This window comes from Cornus florida, unplaced genomic scaffold, assembly GCF_030987335.1.
Source record: "Cornus florida cultivar Cherokee Brave unplaced genomic scaffold, ASM3098733v1 CherokeeBrave_3.0.0_Hap2_Chr08, whole genome shotgun sequence".
In the NCBI taxonomy this organism is placed as follows: domain Eukaryota; kingdom Viridiplantae; phylum Streptophyta; class Magnoliopsida; order Cornales; family Cornaceae; genus Cornus; species Cornus florida.
This window is the reverse complement of record NW_026775578.1, coordinates 12,185,159-12,209,741: the sequence shown is the minus strand read 5'-3', so window position 1 is coordinate 12,209,741 and position 24,583 is coordinate 12,185,159. Positions and strand designations below refer to the sequence as shown.

At 37.1% G+C, this 24,583-nt stretch overlaps 2 protein-coding genes across 4 annotated transcripts; both read right to left on the bottom strand.

Moving 5' to 3' along the window:
• Nucleotides 1–935: 935 nt before the first annotated feature.
• On the bottom strand, nt 936–10,623 carry LOC132269401 (D-xylose-proton symporter-like 3, chloroplastic). Its single transcript, XM_059770583.1, has 14 exons — nt 10,370–10,623; nt 10,197–10,285; nt 3,909–3,987; nt 3,710–3,769; nt 3,532–3,598; nt 3,316–3,440; nt 3,122–3,223; nt 2,657–3,031; nt 2,477–2,524; nt 2,329–2,391; nt 2,085–2,165; nt 1,868–1,966; nt 1,485–1,622; nt 936–1,351 (listed from the first exon to the last, which is right to left on the bottom strand). The coding sequence occupies exons 1-14, from the start codon at nt 10,589–10,591 to the stop codon at nt 1,217–1,219; spliced, it is 1,683 nt and encodes a 560-aa protein (XP_059626566.1). The 5' UTR covers nt 10,592–10,623; the 3' UTR covers nt 936–1,216.
• A 1,614-nt stretch (nt 10,624–12,237) lies between these two features.
• On the bottom strand, nt 12,238–23,221 carry LOC132269403 (uncharacterized). 3 transcript variants are annotated; one of them, XM_059770585.1, is made up of 11 exons: nt 22,880–23,221; nt 22,122–22,292; nt 21,781–22,011; nt 21,495–21,552; nt 21,363–21,421; nt 20,078–20,197; nt 17,837–17,980; nt 13,246–13,309; nt 12,993–13,156; nt 12,639–12,722; nt 12,238–12,537 (listed from the first exon to the last, which is right to left on the bottom strand). In XM_059770585.1, exons 1-11 carry the CDS (start codon nt 23,000–23,002, stop codon nt 12,514–12,516), a joined length of 1,242 nt encoding a protein of 413 aa, XP_059626568.1. In that variant the 5' UTR covers nt 23,003–23,221; the 3' UTR covers nt 12,238–12,513. The 3 variants fall into 3 exon arrangements, with proteins under 3 accessions (XP_059626568.1, XP_059626569.1, XP_059626570.1); XM_059770586.1 differs by having other exon boundaries at nt 21,495–21,549; XM_059770587.1 differs by lacking the exon at nt 17,837–17,980.
• Between the last annotated feature and the right edge of the window lie 1,362 nt (nt 23,222–24,583).

Sequence of the window (24,583 nt, the reverse complement as noted above, 5' to 3'; positions counted from 1 at the left end):
AAATGGAAAATGAAGTGGCATCTGTTGCACCTCTAGTCAAGAAATATGGATTGATGGAAACAACTGATTGTCGAAGAAAAAGAAAAAAAAGAAGAAGAAGATAATAGCAATTAATGGATTAGGATGTACCACCTGTATTGGACCTTATCACTCCGTTAGTTGCTCAAAGCCGAAGGTGGCGGGGCTATAACCTGCAGAAAAGCCATTCTACATGTTTGTGGTTAATTAGGAACCAATGCTTGGAGCAGTTATTAGAACTCCGGATTCAAAACTTCTTTAAGGGATTGTATATCGTTTGCATTTTGCTGCATGCTCATTCTAAACTTCTTTAAGGGATCCAAAGGAGCAGATATATACAAGATAAAGAAAGAGAGAAGCTTTGGATAGCCGATCACATATATGACAGCGGCTCAATTTCATCTGTTGAATGAGGTAAGTTTGTGTGTGAGTTCCACATTAGACAATCATTAGTCACAATTGTCATTGGTCAAAAGCAGCCCTCGTGTAGAAATGTGATACATCATCAGACTTCAAGTTCGAGTTTTGAGGTTGAGATGCCTCAAAACAGTAGCAGAAAACTGGTCCAAGATTTCTTGCAGAAGTACCAAGTTAGTTCAGCTTCAAAACATGCAAAGCTTCTCTCCTTATAGTTGGATCCAAGATTACCTGAATAGCATGCTGTTTTTTGCTTTGCTTGTAATGCACCTTGTTTTGCAGAAACAGATCACAAATGTACAAACTCTAATCATATCCTCACAAGAAAAGAAAGCCTTTTTGCTGCCTTTTCTATGGCTGTTCCCCACCTAGAAATTACTATTAAGAAAGTAGACTTTGATATGGGCCAAGAATGAAGCTCTATCTGGTTAAGTTCATTGAAGTCCTTCAGGTGGTGTCTCTTTATGATATCAAAAAAGCCATATGAAGCATTGAAGATCTTTCCCGGAAATGTTTTTACTTACTCGCTTACACATGTTAGAAATTTTGCCAACTGCAGAACAATTTTCAGTTCAACACTGCAAACTAAAAGCCAGTTTTCAACAGAGACGGTTGAAAATTCTTTGAAGTACATCATAAGAAGAAAAGTTACATACTGATACAATGAATTTATGGGGGCGGGAATACACCTTCCAAGGTCACCTGAGAAACATGCGAGACTGATTAAAGAGAATTTCTGGTAACCGGGAGTTCATCGTGATAATTTCGGCCACTCCAGTTTCTACTTCAAGATTTTGGATTCAATTTCTTCCAAGCTCAATCCTTTAGTTTCTGGGACAACAAATACTACAAACACAAGTGATACCAAAGCAACTACCCCGAAAAGGAGAAAGAGGTTATCTGCCCCAAGCAACGCCTGCATAATTGAAGAATTGAAAATATGTAATGTCAATGAGCACTCCATGACAAGTTGCCTTGATATTAATTATGAACCATGTGCAAGTATAAATAGCTTTGAGGTAAGAGATTGAACGGAATGTAATCAATACCTTCAATGGCGAGAACGCAAAAGTTACAATGGCATTTGAACCGAAGTTTGTAAGAACTGCCAAACTAATCCCTTTACCTCTCGTGCGAAGCGGGAATATCTCTGATACCATAAGCCAACTGATAGGCCCAAAAGATATCTGAAATGGAATTAGGAGAACATAACTTTCAAGTAGCCAACAGTCATTGACAAAGAACGGGGAAGAAAGAAAAACCAAGCAACCAATGTCTCTAATTATAACCTATTTTATTTATTTGGGATCTCTATGATTAAAGATTACAGCTTCTTCTGTCATTGGATCTTCAATTAGTATAAATAAAAAAATAAACAACACTAAAACACTACAGCAATTCTCCATTGAAGAGTCAATATATAAGATGGTACCTGGTAGCAGCCAACATAGAGGAGCAGAGCAGCTACAGCAACAAGTGGAAACCCACCAAGAAATTTATAATAAGCTGAAAGGAGAAACAACGACAAGGCCTGTAGGACATATAAGGAAAGCAAAAATAAACCATTTTCTTTTTCATTGACAAACAAGTTGCTGGTACATCATAAGGAAAAACTAAATCAAAGTGCACAAGGGTAGCAGGATAAATACAATTCCACTGACGCCTCCAATCAGCAAGGGTCTTCTCCCAAGATCATCTACTTTTAGGACGGCTATGCTTGTCATCAGAAACTGGAGGAGGATCAATTAGAACAAGATATTACTCTCTCAAAAAACAATGCAGAACCCTCGAAACATAAACAGTACCAGAAAGAGGACAGTAAGCAGGGAATTTATATTCCTCGAGATAGGGAATTCAAATATCAAATTTCATAGAAATAATTATTAGAAATACCTTGAACACTCCAATTACGACGGAAACTCGAGTAGCATCAGAGGCCGCAGAGAATCCAGCAGTCTTTGGATCCAATATCAAGAAAAGCCAACGATTAGACAACTTGACAGAAACACAAAAGAAAAGGTTCGTTTTAATTATCTAGTACCTGGAGGATTGGACCAGCGTAATATAGAACACTTGGCTGCCCAGTTATCTGTCACAATCAGTTGGTAAATCAGCTTATGGAAATCATATCCCCATATTGTCTCCATGATGTTATTATAACAAAAGAAGACACAAGGATAGATATAGAATTAAAGAAATGGCATAAAATGACAAAATAAACCTGTTGAAAGAGAACCAACCCTCCTCCAATTGTAAATGCTTTCAAAGCTGGCCCCTGAAACACTTCCAAGAAACTTCCCTCCGATTCATCTGTATAGGCAGATTTCAAGGAGACAAGGGTGTCTTCTATTTGCCTCTCAGAGACTTTATCACCAGCAAATCGGCCCCGCAGTTTGCTCAGGGCAAAAACAGCCTTCTCTTTGTATTCCTGTAAAGATCCTTTACCTTGAACTCCCCGTAGAAGCAACCAGCGTGGAGATGGTGGGAGACCCCACATACCTAACCCCATTAACAAAGCTATTGGTGCACTAAGCCCAAACATGTAACGCCACCCTCCAACTGCATTAATCTGAAAGTTTCCAACAAAGTAACCCAACTGCAAAAATCCCCATTTTGAACTCAGATCATATCAAACAAAAAGAATATTTATAAGTTGAATAAACATAAAAAACAATTAGAAACATACCAAAATCCCCAGAACTATGAAGAGCTCTTTTAATGATATTAGAGTCCCGCGAATCTGAGATGGACAAGTTTCTGCAATATAGAGAGGAGCCCCATGCATGGCCTGTCAAATGTAATCTTTTAAAAATTACTCCACTAATTCTTATAAATTTACCAGTTACCAGAACATTAATTGAGAGTTCCAGAGAAGCTCACCAAACCAATACCAAGACCATAGAGAAGCCTTCCTAATAAGAGAACCCCGAGGCCCGGAGCATAGGCTGTGATCAAACCACCAAGCATATACAATAAAGCTCCTGTGATGAGTTCACGCCTCCTCCCTTAACAGATGAATCCAAGATATCAGCTAACATTAATCATGAAGAACTTCCACATATCACTCAGGATAAATTAATTAAGTAAGAAATTCACCAAGGAAATCTGCAATTGGGTAAACCAGGAGGGAACCAAGAAGCGCTCCGTAAAGGGAACCACTAACCTATATTCAAGGCCATATGAGAAGGAAAAAAAGACGCTGATTCACTGAAAATAATGGATAAAATTTTGTATTCCACTGTAAATGCAGAAGTAGAGCAAGTATAGACCATACAACAAGACCAAGTTGAACAGCTGAGAGGTTGAACCAAGTTGTGCCACTAAGTTCTGGTGACTGCAAAATCAACAATATCATTAAATTTAATTTAACAATGCAGATTTTCATGTGATCAATAAAAATAAAAAATAAATAAATAAAATTGAAGCGGCAATCATCAGAACTATTAAAAGTGGCCCATAAACTATGACCATACCTGCAATGAGAGGGTGGCACTAGATGTTGCGCCGATGTCATATCCAAATAACAAACCTCCCAAGGCTGGGAAGACAAACCTGAAATTATATTGAACAATTAATTGAGGTTGATGGGGGTAAGGACCAGAGGTCCAGAAACCTGAACCTTAGGTTCTGATAGAGAGTTAGCGCAAGGTTTGTGATCTATACCTAGAGGGGGTAGAATAGGTATTGCTTGAAACTTAACTAATTTTAACAACTTTTTGAATTTTTAACTAAATTACTGAAATTTCAAATTTATATTGAAACTAAATATTAAATAGGGGTAAATTAAAGCAGTATAAAGCATGAAAATGAACAATAAAGATTTTTATGTGGAGAATGCTAACGGAAGAAACTACGGGACTTAGTTAGTCCAGTCATATAAAAAATCTACTCGCAGAAAGATATATTACACTAAGTTAAAATTCACATACCCCTGAAGCCTGAGAAATTATTACATGGTCCCGGCCAATCCACAGGAGGCTAAATAAGCAAAAAGGACCAGAAGTCCAGAAACCTAAACCTTAGGTTCTGATAGAGATTTAGCGCAAGGTTTGTGATCTATACCTAGAGGAGGTAGAATAGGTATTGCTGGAAACTTCATTTATTTTAACAACTTTACACTAAGTTAAAATTCACATACCCCTGAAGCCCAAGAAATTATTGCATGGTCGGGGACTAAATGGTCCCGGCCAATCACAGGAGCCCACATCAGCAAAAAGCTGCAAAAAGTTGACACAATTGCGTACATGGCTGTATGTGATCGGCTGGGACCATGTAGTCCCGGACCATGTAAAAATTTCTCCTAAAGCCCTGTTACCTCTTGACATAGACTGATCCACTACACTCTCACACAAAGTCTCTAGGCACAAAATTTGCTCTCTCAATAGACATCGCTCCTCACGAATTTGCTTTTTTAATAGCAATTTTGATCTCTAGACTAGTCGTCCACTCCAATCTTGATTGATTGATAGATTGTTGATGTCAAACTACTCAAATTAACTCCATAACAGTTATGATGTCTATTAGAGTTAGAGAATGTTTAGCTTACTTCCAAAGGGAGGTCAAGGTTCAAGTCTCAGAAGAGACGTGTGTGTGAGTACCAACTACGAAAAAAAATAACGAGGGAAATTTACTAAACCGTAGCTGATTTAATATATAAAGGTTTTTACTTATCAAAAAAAAAATAAAAAAAAAAAAGAGAGAGAGTTGGAGAATGTTTAGTGTTTTACCTGTTTACTTTGGGGCATTATTGTAATTTTCTTATCACAATATATACAGGAGAGGTGTAGAAACCCTACAGCCATGAGATTATATTCCTTGATTTTTCTGCTTCTTTCGACTATTCTTTAAGGGGTAAGTGCACTTAACACCCCTACAGTATCCTGATAGTGCATATAACCCCCTGATGTTCGCTAAATCCCCTCAAATTTAAAAAGCGTGCAAATAAGGACCTCCTAACACATTAAACTCGTGCAAATACCTAAATATCCTTACAACTTTTTTTTACATTATTTTTAAAAAGATTCAAATGGAAAATGACCATGTAACGACCCGAATCCGTGAATCCGAATCGCTAACCGGGTCCTTACCCGAACTCGAAGACACACTAGGGGTAAAATGGTCATTTTACAATGTGAGAGGGTAATAAGACCTTAAATTAGTCAAATGAAGTTTAAAATAATTATTCTAGACATTTCATAATGTTCGGTGAGGTTCTATGGTCACCGGATATGATTTCCCAAAAGTACCCTTACCCAGTTCATGGGAAATTACGACACTGCTCCACTAAAATGACCATAACTCTCTACGTGAATGGAATTTGAGGATGAGATTGGTCTCAATGGAAAGCTAACTCAAAATCCTTGAAAATGGACTTAAGAATGACCCTATTTAGGTTTGTAACGAAGAAATTATGACCATCCGAAGTTATAAGGTCAAAGCTGATAAAATTGTGAAGGACAAAAGCCCACTGGAGGGCTGGAACCGGCTCCCAATTCTTGCTACTGGTTCCACATGGATAGAATGTCACAATGCGAACCAAAAACACCCTTGAACCAGTTCCTAAGTCCAGAAATGCCCTGAAAGCCTAAAATCATGAACTTGTGCACTTAGGCACTCTTATGGTCCATTGGTGACCTTAATCCAAGTTCAAAACCTGTCCCAACACAATAAAAAAAATGTTCTTTATGCCATGATCCCTTATATCAACAATTTAATAAATCTCAACATCATTTTCCATTCAAATAAAAATTAATACAAGGCCCTAACACTTTTGTCCCAAATTTACATCAAATAGGCCAAAGGCTCATAGCTAAATTTACATAACTATGCTAAACACTCATAATATATATCAAAATGTTGCTTTACAAAAATGATGGCCCGAGTCTACAAATGATTGCAAAAACACACTTCAAGTTTCCCCCTCATGCTTGTGGAGGGATGTCCTCCACCACCTCCTTTCCATGATCTGAAAAATGTTAAATATAAGGGGTGAGCAAAATTGCTCAGTAGGTGGTGCCTAAGACACACCCCTTGTGACCCCGTGAATCCAAACAATGAATAGAGCAAAAGAGAACGGGATCATACAACTCCGGGGAGAAAATATAACCACAATTTCAACAACAAACAATCCAAGTCATAACAAACCATGCCGTGCAATAGGATGCAATGCCATGCAATGTCACACCCCATTTCCAAAACCTTTTCCGTCATCACTTCCAAACCGTTAATGCAACCCACCCCATGGCAGCTCCATGGCGGCACGAGAGAAGGATTGACTAACTGTCCCTGACCACAAGGCATCTCCAGGGCGTCATTTGAGGCCCAGTTAACTCAACCACGCTAGGGCAGTTTCCCTAATTCCCTTTAGGTCACATTAACGCCACGGTCCCATATGCAACTCCTAGGCGATCGGGTTTTCACAAACCTTTCGTCAAAACCTTTTTCCCAAAATCATTTTCTTTCCTTTTTAAATCACATTTTTCCCTTTCATTGCCCAATGTCATGCATGAAATACATCATGCCTTTCAATGCCATGCTCATGGAGGATTTCATGTTTCACAAATCAAACATTAGCAATAAAGCATGCCTTGTAGAGAATTTCAAAGAAAATAAACATTATGCTTCCATATCACAACATCCAGCATTTTCCACACCACAGGCAAATAATATCATCAACTAAGCATGTTTTTTCATATAATTTTAACTAATACATAGTCACATAATTTACAAAATTTCTATGGCATAATTCATACTATCAAGTCATGATATTTAGCACCAAAGGTACAAAGAGCACAAATTAATCATCGATTAAACATGGTTCATCATCATATATACTAAGCAACACATAGTCACAACTTGGCACAACATATATATACAATATAGCATGAAATTTCTACAAAATTAAGTATGCTAACCACAATTAAGATGATTAATTCACAAAAGGCCCAAGAAAATATGAATTAGAAACCCCTACCTCTAAATGAAGCAAAACCCCCGATTTGCCCAATCCAAGCCCTAGAATTCGAAATTCCAAGGAGCACCAAAAGTGAAATTGCTCCAATCAATGCGAAAATCTCGACGAGCTCTCCGTTTTGCCGCAAACAGCTCCCAAAAATACCAAAAATTGAGGGAGAAATCTAAGTTTAAAGATTGAAACCAAAAGAAAAAGAAAAGCTCAAGAAATAAGAGGAGAGAGAGAGACTTGCGGGAGAGAGAGAATTTGTGAGGCCAATGGTGGCCTTTTGCCACTTAAAGTGGTGGTGGGTCCTACCACCAAAACTAATTTATTATTATTATTTTTTCTTTTATTTTCTTTTCCTTTTTACACCACATAATTATATATATACACATTTAATAATTCACAACCACATAAATATAATAAATAAGATGCATGAGGTGCAAATGGACCCAACTAAAAATCCCTGTACACAATCATTCCGGTAGCGGGTCCCACACGGGACTGTCCGGTCCGAAAAACTGAAAAATGCCAAAATGGTAACCCTTGCATTTCAAAGAGTCCTGAACTCAATGAAATACCCCAATCAACTCTCGGATACACCCGACACGCAAAACAAGGAAAGACGAAAATACCCTTGAAAAATCATAAAATTCCAGAAAATGAAAAATGGCGAAAATTGGAGACATTATGGACCAAATTGGATGTTGTTTCAAAAAACAACCCATTACAATTCATCGAATTCCAAATGGGAAATGACCAAATTGGATATTGTTTCAAAAAACAACCAATTACAATTCACCAAATTCTATTATTTGTCTTTCTCTAACTTGACTTTAGAAAAACCACTATTGCATTAACCATCAATTTCAGAGAAATATGCTTTTTGCTCAGAGAACTATTCAAATATAGTTTATGTGAGAAAGGTTCATGCTTGCATATTCACTTTTGGACTCTTAAACATCATCTTTTGGGGCTCTAATTTCTCAATTGCGTGCCAAGTTTGGCTTCTAGACTGAATATAGATGGGCATCTGATAAGATCATCGACAACAATCTCTCATTTTGGAATTCAATCCTTGTCAGGTATTTTGGAACTGGACACTATGATGAAGTTCTAAGGCAATATTTAGATTTAAGACAATCAAGAATTAGTGTGGATAGTTCAGCCATTACATTTGGTTTCAAGAGTTGTATAGAGTTGGGAAGTTTAGAATTTGGAAGAGTGGCTCACGTGGATGCTTTGATATTTGATCTGAGTGTAGACCATTTTGTGAGTTCATGGCTCATTGAGTTGTATTCTGAATATGGCGATGTTGATGATGCATCTAAAGTGCTCGATCTTCTACGCCAATGATTACAGAGTATGCCAATGTTGGTGATCACCATGCCTATGAGGCTTTTAGAATTGCTCATCGTATGTAGGGGGAAGAACTCTGTCCTAATTGAGTGACTTTCGTGAGCTTACTTCGGGTGTTGGCGCACGCTTAGAGGCACTAGAAGAGGGTTGGTCTATTTATGGCTATGCTATTAGAAAAGAAATTGGATTTTCAAATGAAGTTTTTGAAACAAGTCTACCAAGAAACATATATATATATATATATATATATATATATAGAGAGAGAGAGAGAGAGGTGCAAGATATTGTCATGGAGTAGAATAAAAAGGAGAGAGAGAGGGGTTAAATATTGCAAATATATATAAGAAACCAGCAAGGGGTATTTTCGGAATCACAACTCACATGTCACAAAAAAGTGGTTTGAGGGAGGTATTTGAACCTTTTTTCAAAATTAGGGTCTGACATTGCTAATTTTAAAAAGTAGGGGGTCATTGTGCACATCACAAACTTTAACTATGTCAACACACTAATATAACACTTACCAATCTAACGCAATTGATAATGCTTAAAGAAAAACATATGAATGCACCCAAATTATGCTGCAAATCTCTCTAACTTAAGCACCTCTTAAGTATGTTTTGTATCACCTAGGGTTTGTACTATGATAGAGAATTTATTAACAAATCAGAGTTGTAGAGAGAATAGAGCATTAGTGTTTTGATCTGAAAAGAAAACTGACTTCGAGTGGCTCGGTCAAGGAACATGTCAATTGATTGACATAGATCCTGCAGCCTTCGATTGATACATTGATCGATCAAAGTAGTCAAGAATCTAATGTCAATTTATCTTGGTACCATCACTATTGAAAAATACACTTTTTCCCTTGGTTGAAACTTAAATTCTATCTTTGATCATAACAGAGAGGTAACTAACTTGACACTAACTAACTTTCAAAATTCTAGCTAAACTACAAAAAAAAAAAGAACAAAATTACAGGCTCTAGTTTTGAGTCACAAAATATATCAACCTAAGTCCTACTGACCTAATAGAGGCAATGACTTGTTCCCATCTATGCAATAGTTTAAAAACTTCAGCACCACATAATTTCTTGGTGCATTGGACCCCATTCTGTCCCAAGAATCATCTACTATGAAAATAAGATTTTATGTTATCAGTTATACAACTTTTAGTTGCCGAATTTCTAATTTATTTATTACATCAGAAAGCCCAAGTGAAAGCAAATCTTGCTTTTGAAAACAAGAACAGTTCTATTTAAAATGCTAAATAAGCCGCATATTGCATGTATCTCTTCACACCATCACAATAACCAGAATTCTTACCAAGATTCCGACCAATTCATCACATCAATAAAACTTAGAGTTAGAAATAAGAATACCCTTTTAAATTCCAAAAAGAAAAAATATACAAAAGATACAAGAAAACCAATTTCAGAGATCGAAAAACGTACGGTAAAATAACAGAAGACCAAGCGAAGACCTCTTGGTATGCTGCGTCTGGAGCAAGCGACTTTGCCTCATCCCCTGTAGACGCTCGAACCTACCAAGAAAACCAATCACAACAGGCCAAATAATTACTCAAATACTGAAAACAATAGAATTTAAATATCTTCTGTATGATCACCTTCGATCTGAGCATGGCACCGGAGAGCGAGGGCATTTTCGTAAATATAGGACATCCAAATTGACCGTTGCACGAGTAGGAAAAGGTTTTTGAAAACGAGTGTGGCTTGTTGAAGTGGGAGATAGAGAAGAGGGTTTGTAGTCTCTTGGGTTGATGAAATGGTGGCCCTAATGGGTGCGAATGGAGGCTCAACAGAGCTGTAGTCGACGCACTGCAAGCCATGTCCGAACTACCTACGTAATATTTTGTTTACCACCATATATAAAGTAGACAAAAATATAGTTGTAATAAAGTTTTGCAGATACAAATTAATGTGAATTATTATGGTGAGTAGTAGAAATTATTTTAACAGGAATATTATGGGGTACTAGTAAATTAAATAGTATTTAACGCTAAAAAGAAAAAGAAAAATGGTATTTAACTACATAATAAATAAATGGTTTTCTAAATAGTATATAATAATTCTCTAATTTGTAAATTTTGATATAAATAATGTTAAGAGGTAGACCGGATATAATATATAGTCGCAAAACAAGATTAAAGGGTATAATTGGAATAGTATATAGAGAGAGAGAACATAAGTGAATTTTTTAGATTAGAAATAGGGAAAAGTAATTGAAGTTATTGTGGTTAAAACATTTTTTTTTTTTTGGTAAAAAATTTGTAGTTAAAACATGTTAAGTGGAATTTGTTTTCTTTTTTTTTTTTTTTCATGTTCTTATGTGGAGTGAAGTACTTTACATTTAACATACTTTTATAGCAGGAGTGACAAACGGACGGGTTGGGCCGAATTCGAGTTGGGTGAAATATGGGTTGAATATGCAACTCATCTTGACTCTCAAATTAAATATGGTTTATTCATAACTATTAAAAAGTAAATAAATATGAACGGATTGATGGTTTGAGACCCATTTTGTCACCCTTATTTTATATGTACGAGGAAAATGATACACTAGTGTTTTTGTTATTGTGGGTGGAAATTATTTTTAAAAAAAGGGGTAGGATTGAAAAAAAAAAAAAAAAAAAAACAAGGCCTTTTATATTTTATGTTTGAACATTCAATTGAACTTTTGTCTGGTAAATAATAAATTGACATTAATGCCTCACAGAATAAATATGGAACATTAGTCTCAAAATAAGAATCATCCAAACATTACAATATGAATATGAGAATCAAAAGGAGTTAGTGTAATAATAAGATCTGATAGCTCAAAGTTGCTCTTTTGAAATTTGTTTAATATTCGGTGGTAAATTATGAAATATTTTACATAACCACACCACCATTATTGAAGAAAATAAAAATAAAAATAAAAAAAGTAGTAATATGAGAATCAAGGGCAAATTCGTAAACTACTATCAGCGGGAGATTAAAGGGACTCCCACTCCGAATACAAGCTATCTTATCGGGTGACTTATTATGTGGTCTATGTTTGATGTTCTTTCTGATCTACTTTTGACGTGTGAGAAATGAGAATGGAGAGAGAGAGAGAGTGAAGAGCGATCTGTCGTGTTTGTTTAGAGTAGCTTTAAGTATCTTAGAGCCTGAAGCATCTGATGCAAGAATCCAATCATCCACTACTTTTACATGTTTTGGGGCATCACAAAAGGGTAAAAGACACGCATGCCCTCTTTTGATTTCCACGACCGTCGTCTAGTTTAATGTAAAAAGTTTCACATCTGTATCACTTGCTTGCAAAGAAAATAGAGATCCACAATTAGCAAATCGTATCCATATGATGCCAAGCAATAATAGTTCATCAATCACAACTTCAACTGCTCTTCTATAAATGAAGTGCCAGAAGTTGCAAACCAACGAAAAATGGCATATTTGTTCACAAAGAGCCGCACTTTTTTTTTTTCTTTTAAAATAAAATAAAATAAAATAAAACAAAAATAAATTAAAAATAAATAAACAACAACAACAACAACAACAATGCAATTCGTCGTAAATTAAGTAACATGTTCAAGTATATAATAAATGAAATTACATATTCCACCAAGAAAACGTTAAGATTCAAACTTCTCACTTAACAATCCATTTAGGGCCAAAAAGGTTCTCCCTCTCTGTACAACTGACCTACCATCCATTCCCTTCTCAAAAGCATCAAGCATTTCGTGTGGTGAATGCGTTCCCCAAAATAGGATCAGAAGTCAAATTCTCCTGTTGCCTGAAAAACAGAAACTGTTACAGAGGGCACCAAAAAGAATAGAAAATGAAAATCTGTTACCCAAAAAATAAAAATTGATGACAGATTCTACAAACACATACCTTGTTGAAGAGAATGTCTTTATTGTTAATATGCATGACACCATCCTTTAATGTGCATTTCCACTTGCTCTTGGTACGGGTCACCTACCCATCCAAATGCATCATGCAATGTTAACAGGGCTATTGTCGATCATAAGCAAAAACAACAAAAGAAAAACAACAAAGCCTTTTTCCAACTGCTTGAAATTTGCTACATGAATCCTTTTTTTCCATTCTACTCTATATGAAGGCCATAACCCCAGTCAAACAGCATCTTATCATATATCATTTTCTTTCTAACTCTACTCAGGTTAATCTTAGCATTCTCCTTCCCTAACATTACACTTAATGCCACTCTTCCTAAAAATACAATACCTTGTCAAATTGAGCCAAAACTAAATGCTGTGTGTTTAGCTCCTCTCCTTCATCCACATCATCAAAATCATCATCATCATTTTCATTCAAGGGCTCCTCATCATCATCATCATCATCTCCAACATCATTCTGAGTGACAACAGCAGGAGTACCTGCTTGAAGATCTAAAAGATGCAGAGAATAGGTTTCCAACATCAGAGAGAAAACTTGTAACCGAACAATTTAAATAATTCAAAATAGATCATGAGGTTACCATTTGGCACTGGTGTATTCACTATATTATAGTCTTCATTGACAACTCCTTGATAATTGTATATCTACAGTGAGAGGGAAGAAACAGAGTTAGTTTAGAAAGCAACGGCTGGTGAACACATCATGCTTTACAATTCAAGTTTCTTGTTTTTTAGTTGTTTGGCAGTGAAGGGAAGAAGGGGAGAGGGGAGTTAAGATTTTGACTAAAAACCTAAATTATAAATAAAATAAAATAAACTATTAAAAGGGTAAAAGACCTTGCGTGTGACATTTCATAAAGGTTTCAAGTGTGTGAATGACATTATGCAATTCAATACTATTGGAATGGGATATAATTAACCATCAAACATAAAACTAAAATCACTGGAACAGGATATAACTAACCATCAAACATAAAACTAAAATCACTTTCACTACACGCGACAAAAGTGTAAAATATCATTTATGCCCTCACTTGTTTAACATATTTTAATAAAAAAATATTAAATTTACCAACGGGCCAATGGCCTAGCGATATCAGCCTCTTACTTCCCAAAGAGAAGTCAGGGGTTCAAGTCTCAGAAGAGACAAGTGTGTGTGAGTACCTACTAGGGAAAAAAAAAACTAAATTAAATTAAATTTTTTAAAGACAAAAGTGTCCTTAATTATAAGACAAAAACATTTCTCTTATATATATATACACACACGCGCGCGCGCGTGTATATATATATATATATTCACCATTGATTGCAATATCATCAATCTCAGATCCGAGAAGCACAACGAGGAGGATGACCTCGAGGAGGAGCAAGGGTTCGATTCCGACGGCTACAATTCGTACTCGCCGCTGCCGCTGCCGCTGCCGCTGCCGCTGCCGTTGCCGCCGATCGACGATAAGGACGTGCTTGTGTTGAGGGAATCAAATTTCAGCAACTTTGTGGCGAGAATTGGTACATGAATCAATTTCAAGTTCAGTCCAATTCTTTAGGAAAGGCTTTGTCGATTTCGGTGCTTAAATTCTCGATTATTTCTACTCTTTTTTGTTGGGTTTCAGGAAGAGATCATTGTTCTTTGGAGGAAGTAGTTGATTTTTTAGCCTCTTTGAAGGCTTGAGGCCTTTGTGGTCTTTTGTATTTCCATGGGTTTCGCTCCCCTTCTGAGCGTTTTTTTATAAAATTTTTACTTATCAAAAAAAAAAAAAGTTCAGTCCAATTCTTTCACAGATCAAGTTGATTGTTTCTTCATCTTTCAATTTCACTCACTCACTTGCATACTGAATCGATCTTATCATTTTGTTCTCTATCTAATTCAGATGGCTTCGACGTGTGCTCTCTCGCCTTCAGCTTCGCTATTATTGGCGGATAATTGCAAGGTACCTTCTACTTTTCATCATTTAAAAATTTCCCATTTGTAAATTTTTGTTTTTGATTTCATTTTTCTGTCTGGGTGCTGAGAAAACCAAGGAACAAAAAAACAAGATAGGTCTGTTTATATGTTCTATGTATATATAATATATATATATATGGTATCGCTGATTTCTGCAGTGGTATTCTAATTTTTTTGGACTCCAAAGCTTAGTGCATCTGCAAAGGGGCGTTCTGCAAATAAATCATGCCATTTCTTAGTCTGTATTACATTTTATTTTTTCTAATAGAGGACAGGATTATCTTCCCTGAACTTTTTGACCTTTTCAAAATCTGTTTGCCAAGATCTTTATGTAATGAGTAAACAATTCTAGAAGAAATAAAACCATATACTTAACAAGATGGATTTTTTTTTTCCTTTTCACAGAGCTCCATTGAAGATGAAGCAACAGTGGTCTCCATTGAAGACCCCAAAACCGAGAGCTTCAGACCAGAGACTATCCAGTGTGCCTTAGTCCGGTGTTGGTGTGTTGGAATCCACAGTGATGGTGGTGGTTGTGGGGTGGGAATGGTGGTGGAGTCGCTGCCGATTGTGGTGGTGTTGGCGTGCCGAAATACACTGGTGGTGGTGGTGGTGGTGGTGGTGGTGGTGGCAATGTTGTTGTGGTGGTGGTGGGGTGGGCATGATTGTAAATTTAGAAAGAATCTATATGGTATTTTAGTCTCTTTACATCATTCTTGGTGTTTTGACAAAGTCAAAGCGTATTAAAGTCATTTTACAGTTGGGGTGTGAGTTAAATAGAGATCAAATAATTGTAATGTGAGTGAAATAGAGATCAAATAATTGTAATGTGAGTGAAAGTTAAAACCAAAATGTCCATCCATGTGAGATTCGACCTAACCTGAAGGGATGTTAGTGTAATTTACCCTTGAAACAATAAATCTTAAAAAACTGAATAGCTTGGTCAATGTGCCAATAGATTAATAGGTTTCAAAAAAACGACATCAAAGTCCAAAATACTTCGAGCAAAGGCTCTATCAACAAAGCAATGTGGTCGATAGCTCAACCCATCAACATGTGCCAAACTGATTTGGAAAGAATTCTAAAAGGTCTAGGTTTCCTTCTTTTATTACAATTAAGAAACCCTAATTCCTTTGTACTCAAAGCACTATATGAACTTCTGGACTCTCATAACACACAAGTATAGAGAGAGTAATCTCTACATACATTATTGAGCGAGTATAAAGAGAGATCATATCTTCATATTTAGAGAGCATATTTTTCTTGATAGTCTACATCATGCATTAGATTGTGAGTTATTATTTAGATCATCAACTTTTGGAGCTTACACCGTCATCGACATCAAAGTGTTTCTACACAACATACAAAGAATCAGACATTGCCAGCCATTAGAGAATATAAGTCCATGGAGAGAACCATATTGTGTGGGAAACGAGCATGTTGATGGAAAAGCAACTGAAAGATCTTGAATTGATCTTGCATAAGTCCGAGTAATGAGGGACTAGGTGATTCTAGGGCGGGATCTGGTAAAAAGTTGCAACCACTTTCTTTTGATCTGTCCGAACTAAGTCCCATGATTTTTTTCCATTGGTGTTCTCCACATAAAAATCATGTGTTTGTGTGATTGCCATTTTTTTTTTTTTTTTTTTTTTTTGGCTATCTATATTTATGTAACGTATAGTGTTGCATTATCAATATATGGAGTAATTGTTAAGACTTAAAATCAGTTATTGTTAGCTAAAATCATATAAGATCTATTCACCCCTCAAGATCTATTTTAGGCATTGCGCGACGTCATGCCAGGGGATTGGATTATGGTCTTGTACTTCTAATTGGTATCAGAATATATCAATAGTGAATTTCTTAATGTGTGTACAGCACACCTTCTCTGGGTTATCAGATAATTGAGCAAGATTGAGATTAAGACTCAGAATAGAAAGTGTAAGAATAGCAGTTTTTCACACGTCATGTGGTCCGAACTGACTCTAGAATCCAGGGTCTCTATATATGCACATGAATGAGGGACCAGGAGCCTCTTGTCTTTGTCTCGAGCAAATTTCATATAGATCAAATTAAGAACAATAGTCGCCACTAGCGTGCAACATAGGAAGCTAAGCTACCTACGTGCGCCCTGCCAACGCAGGAAAACAAGAACAAAACGACGAATAATACAAACCAAAATCAAAACTCCGCTTAACTGTCAGACAGGCTCCTGACGAAGTGTCTACTCTACTCACACAGACCAGTAATCGACACAAGAACTCACGGAAATCCCTTCTAGGATACAGGGCACTTGATCAGAGTCTGCGTCTGTGGCTCTTTGGAACATGACCCACTTTGAAGAGGTAACAACGCGCACCATCTCTTACGGGAACTGATGCTTAGGCACCGAATGAGCTTAAAAGAGCAACTTTCGAGGACACGTAAAACAATATGTACATGTGTAAGTCTATATGTTTTGGGGTTATAGTTCTAAATACTAAATGTTTAATGCTATTCACTGGGGGGGGGGGGGTAGGGTACTGATATTGCTCCTTTTTATGTGTGAATATATGAGGGAGGTTGATCCTAGTTTTCCATAACTGAGTTTCGGTTTTACACAGTTATTTCTTACAACATTTATATATAATAACCCAAAGGTTATTACGACTCAAATGATCTTATAGAATACTATTATATAGCGATTACAGGATTATTTATTGATTAAAGAATTTACTTTTATATCTTTTTCTTCTGAAAGAAAAATGAAGACAGAAATTAGAAGGATCGATTGCAAGATTGAATTCGCAGTACTTGAACTGATCAAATACCCATTTAATATGGGTTTCATACTCGCATTCATTTGAGTATGTCCATTAACAAGTGAAACTCAACCTAGCCCAACCAAATGCACTGCAAACCGAAAGAGCAAAAGATTAATTGACTTCTATCTGGCATTAACATTGATGGATAAAAATATACAAAAACAAGTAATCAGTAAAAACATCAGAACACTTGGCTACTCAATCAGAAGATAACACCATTAGGAGTACATTTACTAAACTAGAAAAGAAATATGCATATCAACAGTAAAATGCCCACACATAAATGCTGAGTAAGCCTCAATTTGCAGTGTATGCCAGCACATGCAAACGCACAGATACACACGTATGTCAATAGAAAAATGCGCCATCAAATCAAAGCATTGCGTATATTTAAGTGTAAAAGACACATAAGAAACAGCTTACATTGGGTGTAGAAAGCACATCATCATAAGGATCCGGAGTCGGCCCATCCACTTGTGAAATCCTAGAAGACAAACTTGCCCCTAGTCGCATCTTTCCACTTGCAGTGGTAACTAGGTCAGGTTGAGTATTACTTCCTCGACTTAACTGAGAAATTACCATATGATAATTCAAAAAATTGAATCAAATCTATAAAAATACATATGATAGAATACTAAGAGAAACATGAAAATCTTTAGTGATGCTAGTGTAATAAAATCCTTCAGTGAAGTACAGATCAAGAAACATGACACCGGAGACCAGAGCCTATTGTCATGAAGTGATTCCTAAGACGCTTGGAGGTTGGAAGATACGCATGCTGGTTGGCAAAGAGCAGAGTTTGACTGGGAATGGTTCCAGGGAAGGGCGTGCAGGAGCACAGGATGGTACCTCTTCATAGTTCAGGCAGGTCGACTCGGTTGAGTGCGAGGAGCTTGTCGCTGGTCGTGGACTTGACTATGAAGAAGGGAGTTGGCTATCCCTGCACAAACTGGTCGGGAGTTGGAGCTGTTCTCCTGATGAGAACAAGGCAGGTCGAAACCAGTCAGCATGTATCCTTGGAAGGGCAGGTCGTGGTGGCTGACCAGGGCGCTTGCGCGAGCTGAAGCAACGCCTTGGTGCCGCATGGGCCGTGCCGCTGCACCAAATCTCTAGGCCCGTGACAAATGGTATCAGAGCAGGACTTGAGGTAAAGCATGGTAAGGTGCCCCCTTGTCAGTCTGGGAGGGGTCAGAGAAAGAAGACAGTGCACTGAAGTTGCGTCGATGAGGAGGAATCAATGCAGTTGGAAGGGAGAGCCTCCATCTCCCCAGGAGGAGGCATCCGTTGAAGTTGCGCACTGGAGGGCCGGAGGGCCACGGGCACCAAAGTTCATGCTTAGTCCTTGGGTGATACAAACCATGGTGAAGGGCGAGCATCAAGTCGGCAGGAGGCCCTTGCTTGCTCGGGATGTCGCAGAGGCGGCATGACGGAGAAGAGTCACGTCCTTGAGGAGTGGACGTCCCCTTGGTCCGAGGCCTATCATTGGGTGAGTGTAGTGCATGGAGCTGCATAAGGAAGCGATGGTGGGAAGGCGAGCATACCGCATGGTGGCAGACTTTGGAAGGGAGTGGACGCAGTAGTGAAGCGCCGCACTGCGACGAGGACGTCGCAGGATTTGGGTGGGGGAGAGTGTCACGAAGTGATTCCTAAGGCGCTTGGAGGATGGAAGATACGCATGCTGGTTGGCAAAGAGAAGAGTTTGACTGGGAATGGTTCCAGGGAAGGGGCGTGCAGGAGCACAGGATGGTACCTCTTCAGAGTTCAGGCGGGTCGACTCGGTGGAGTGCGAGGAGCTTGTCGCTGGTCGCTGGTCGTGGACTTGACTATGAAGAAGGGAGTTGGCCATCCCTGCACAAACTAGTCGGGAGTTGGAGTCGTTCCCCTGATGAGACCAAGGCAGGTCGAAACCAGTCAGCATGTATCCTTGGGAGGGCAGGTCGTGGTGACTGACCAAGGCGCTTGCGTGAGCTGAAGCAACGCCTTGGTGCCGCACGAGCCGTGCCGTTGTGCTAAATCTCTAGGCCCGTGACACTATGGCACCATAGAATTGCGGCAATCATTTTGGCATACGACTAATCTACTGAGTCATTTTGGAGACTAAAACAGGAAGAGAGAGAGAGAGAGAGTGTGTGTGTGTGTGTGTTTCCTCCTATGACTAATCTACTGAGTATGTTTAAATTAGGTGCAACAAGATGACCAAAAAATGACACTTTTTGATCCCCTCCTCACACTGGCTGGGGAGGAGGGGAATGGTTTCTACTTATACCAGCATGGCAATATCTTGTCATCAATACCATTCAAATTCCAAGGGATCTCCAATGCACTTCATGAATTCTTATAACAAATTTCCCAATCATTTTGATGCATTTCCAAATTCTATTAACATCACCACCTCAATACATATAATTCATCTGCTATGCGGTTTTTATGCTTAACCCCAGAATGGCTTCTACTGTTGGGTCTTAAATTAGCTAATAAAGAAGCCAACTTCTATAACAAAAAGAATATTTTCACTCCGAATGAGAGATATAGGTGAACCCAGCACCCATATATTTTAACTACTGAGAAAGTACTATTCATTCAAGTATCAAGATAATGAGAACTTCCTAAATATAACAAAGAATCTAGTAATATAAACAAAAGAAAGTAAAAAAATAGCTCCACCTCAATATTATCTGCTATGTCATCTCCAGGTCCGTCTTGCTGTGGTATGTATCCACCTGTATGATACTGTGAAGCAATATCCTCCCGCTTCCGCTTACCAGAAGACAACATGAAAAAATCCTGGATTTCACACCAGCATAAGAGCAATGATGAATTTAAATAAAGTAAATGATCATTTCAAAATGACGTAATATTTCATAAAGATTGATGGTCCCTCTTAAGTACTGTTTTAATTTAATTAAAGCAACACAAAACAAAAAAATTTGCTAAGAATGTAATTTTTCTAAGAGAACCAAGTGACCAGATTTCAGGAGATTTGGGAAACATGAAATTAGTGTATCCCAAAATTTTGCAATACAAATAGAAAGCACAGGGCAGACATGTGCCTAATTTTTAAAGGGACCGTTGGGTTTCAATTCACTCAACTCCAGGAGAAAAAAAGAAAATAGGAATAATTAATTTTTACTCACTATTCAAGAAACCACCCTTTTTCCTATCTCTATTCTTTTTACCACTCATTGTCTCAAAATCAGAACCTCACCACTGCAGCCAGATAAGTGATCAGGAAGAGAATATGAGGAAGTCAGTTATTTCCTTTGTCGCCTTTATGTCCTTTCCTTTGGTGATTAATTGCAAACTTACATGTATGTCTTTGCACCGTTCAGAATATCAGTCCTCTCCAAATTTTTCTCTTTTAATTCACAAGCTTCCAAACTAAAGTCAAAACCTTTTGTCAATTTTTTTAATCATCTTATCAGGGTTGTGCAGCATTGAGGAATTCTTTGTGGTAGCAGGCCCTGTTATCTTACCCAATACACCCTTGTCCCTCTCATAATTTTGGTACTTCTTCCCCGTTATTTTTGGTTGAGCCTGTAATTCTACAATTGGTATACATGATTTAGCTATTGTGCCTTATCTTTATTTTCTTTTTTCTTCAATTACCACGTAGATTTATTAGGTTAGATTTACACTTGAAGGGCATTACTATATTGTATACAACTTGTGTTTGCCTGTTTTCTACTATTTTCCTGACTAAACAATCATGTAAACATCATATGTATATCTGAGAGACATGGTTCTCGTTTCCAGAAGTAAAAAGAAAATAGAACCATAAAAAACTCATGTTTCCAGCTTTCTGTTTAAAGCAATTAAAACTGGGAACAATATCAAATGGGCCCCAAATATTCCATAAAACACTCTGAGAAGGGAGAACTATAAACTAAGGCACCCAGAACAAACATGATTCCACAAACATCAGTGTCAACTACAGCTAATAAATATTAACCTGTGTCATGGGTTGATGTGCAGTTCCCCTGTCTGCCTCTTCCCGCCCTTCAACATAAGCTGCAACAACAAAATGAGTATTTAGTGTAAAACTGTTGAGTATTAATCAGTGCAATCTTACTATAGTACTTACCAACATTAACATCTACACTGACAGGGGGCCTTTGATTTATCCAAGAAGAAGGTGGCTGCTGCATAAAGAGAGAAAGATCACTTGCCCAAAACAACAATTCAACCACCAAACTTTAGCCATAATCAGATAGAAAGAATTGCATTTACAGGCATTTCAGAGAGAAAGAGAAGTTACAAAATGCAGAATCGCACACACTTGAACAACAAAAGGGAAAAATAAGTAGTGAACCAAATTATTGTTCAATGACAAGCATCAAATAGAACAGTGGGAATGATACAGTGCTTACCATGTACGGGCTAGGTCTCCCAACCTTCGTCTCTGTACCACCACCAGTATCATTTAGAGCAGGATAGTCACTAGGAGTGATGGGAGTACCACCAGTAAGAATGTTATATGGCGAGTTGTCCGCCGTTCCTGGTGTTTGGACCGATCCTGGTAGAGGTGTTTGGACAGCTCCTGGTAGAGGTGTTTGGACAGTTCCTGGTAGAGGCGTTTGCATGGGAGTCTGTAAAGGCGTCTGCATTTGAAAACCCACATAAAAATAAATAAATAAATAAATCCATTGAATTATTTAGATGAGAAATCTTACAATTTTCACAAAATAAAAACAAAGGGAGTGAAACTCACTGGAGGAAAGAGTATCTCAGCTGTTGGAGTTTCGTACTCCTCAGTTCCTTCATATGGTACATTAAGATCATGAACAGGAGCGGTAGGGCCCCCTGGTGTTGGCTTCGGATCAGTAGACCTCTCTATAGGACCCAATATAGCACCAGCTTGCATCATCTTCATTTCCCAAATCTACAAATTTGCATAATACATTAGCCATTAAAGTCACACTAGTGTAGCTGTGACACATCCAAGAAAGCACAAAACCTAATTAATCAGATCAAAACTCCAAATTAAACTGCTGAACATGAGAAGTCATGAAACACAAGTTTCAAAATTCAACCCCAAATTAATAATAATAATAATTTCTAAATCACAAAACCCTAATTAACCAGATCAAAACTCTATATTAATCTGCTGAACATGACAAAGTCAGCTTCAAAATTCAACACACACACACACACAAATTCACAAAACCCTAATTAATCAGATCAAAACTCTAAATTAATCTGCTGAACATGCCAAATCTTGAGAGACAAGTTTCAAATTCAACACTTCAGTACCCAAAAAAAAAAAAAACCCTAAATCACAAAACCCTAACTAATCAGATCAAAACTCTAAATCAATCTGCGGAAGATGCCAAATCTTGAGACAGAAGACTCAAAATTCAACACTACAGTAGGGGAAAAAAAAAAAAAAAAAAACCCTAAAGAGCCAATCAAATAAACAACTAAAGTATAACGAAATCGAAGCAATAATCGAAAAGATTGAAAGATTACTCCTTGAAGCTCGCTGAGAACACTTTCGCCTGGACCGCCATTGTTGATAAACTCTTCTCGGACTTTATTGATAACGTCTTCAATGACATGGACGTAGACAGCGCTCGTGATGGAACTCGACATTCCCGATTCTCCGAAGCACTGTCTACCTTCAGATTTTCTTAATTGCTGAAATAATAATGAAAGACTAAAAAGGAAAGATGCAAGATCTTCTCAAAATCGACAGAGATATGCTTCAGAAATCTTATTACATGCTATGAAGTTCATGCAAGGGTTTGGCGGTGGGGGTCTGAAGTGAAAGCTAGAGCGAGAAAGATGAGAGAACAGCGAGGGGGGGATATGGGTGGGGGAGAGAGAAAGGGCGGACCAGAAAAGAGAATAAAGAGTGGAATATAAATAGGTTTGCATCCGTTTTATGCGTGGGTCCACGCGTCAGTATCCTTCACGCTCCCGGATTCTGAAACTTAATACACTACCGACCTATCCAGTAAAAACTACGCAAAGTTTATTATTAGGGTAAATTACCCTGGCCTCCCTGGAGGTTTGTTCAAATTATCCGCCGTTAAAGCTTTTTTCAGGTTTTTGTCCCAAGGAATACAAAAGGTTACGAGGGTATAAAGGTAATTAGCGTTTTATTGCTGACATCAGCAAAAACGTATTTTTATCAATTCTATCGATGTTAAATCTGTGTTCAGAATTTTTTTTTTTTTTTTTTTTTTACCATAATGTGTGTGGAATTATCAAATATCATTTAAATTTTTCAAAATTACATTCTAGTACATCAATAGGGGTGCAAATAAAATTGTTGGAACCGGTCGAAATCGAATTATTCTTCAACAGTTTAGTTTCGATTTTGAATCCAAAATTAAAGAACGCTTGCATTAGAATTCGGCTTCGGTACCAACTACTTTAAAACGGTACCAACTACTTTAAAATTAAACTGAATCGTAACTAATTATATATATATTATAATATTAATATATATTAGTCACAATTTTTAAAACAGACACCTATTTTAAGACAAGAGAGTACTAAAGAACTTAAACTACCCAATGCTTTTTATTACTGTGTTATTAAGCTCCAATACTTTTATTACTTATTACACCCTTCTAACATTAAAGAACCTAAACTTTATCGATTAATCAAAATGATATTCATATTCTATAAATTAATTACATTAATTTTTCTTTGTAAAATGGTCAATTCATTATTTATTAAAAGGCTAAGTATCTAAAACATCTTTAAAGTTTACAGTTTAAGCAAATAACACCCCTCTTTTATTTTGGGTATATAACTTGCTCAAGAATTTAAAAATATTGTAAAAAGACTTTTTGGCTATTACTGTTAAAAAAACATAGGCTTGGCACATAACTAATTAAATTTAGTAAATACAGAAATTATCCTTTATTGAATTTTACATTAACTGAATTAACGGGATAAAATAAAAGATATAATAGTAATTTTATATTAACTGAATTTTTATTTTTTTTATTTTCTAATTGTAGAAAGGGCATTTTAGTATTTTCATTGGCCCTTCAATGGCGAATTCACAGGAGGTCCTTATTCGCCCCCTACAATAAACATTAGGGATTTTTTTTTCCAGAACATATAGGAAGTTATATGGCTATAATATGCATACCACAGGGTGTTAAGTGCTCGCGAGAATTCATTAAATAAATTTTGATACCTATATCCGAAATAAGG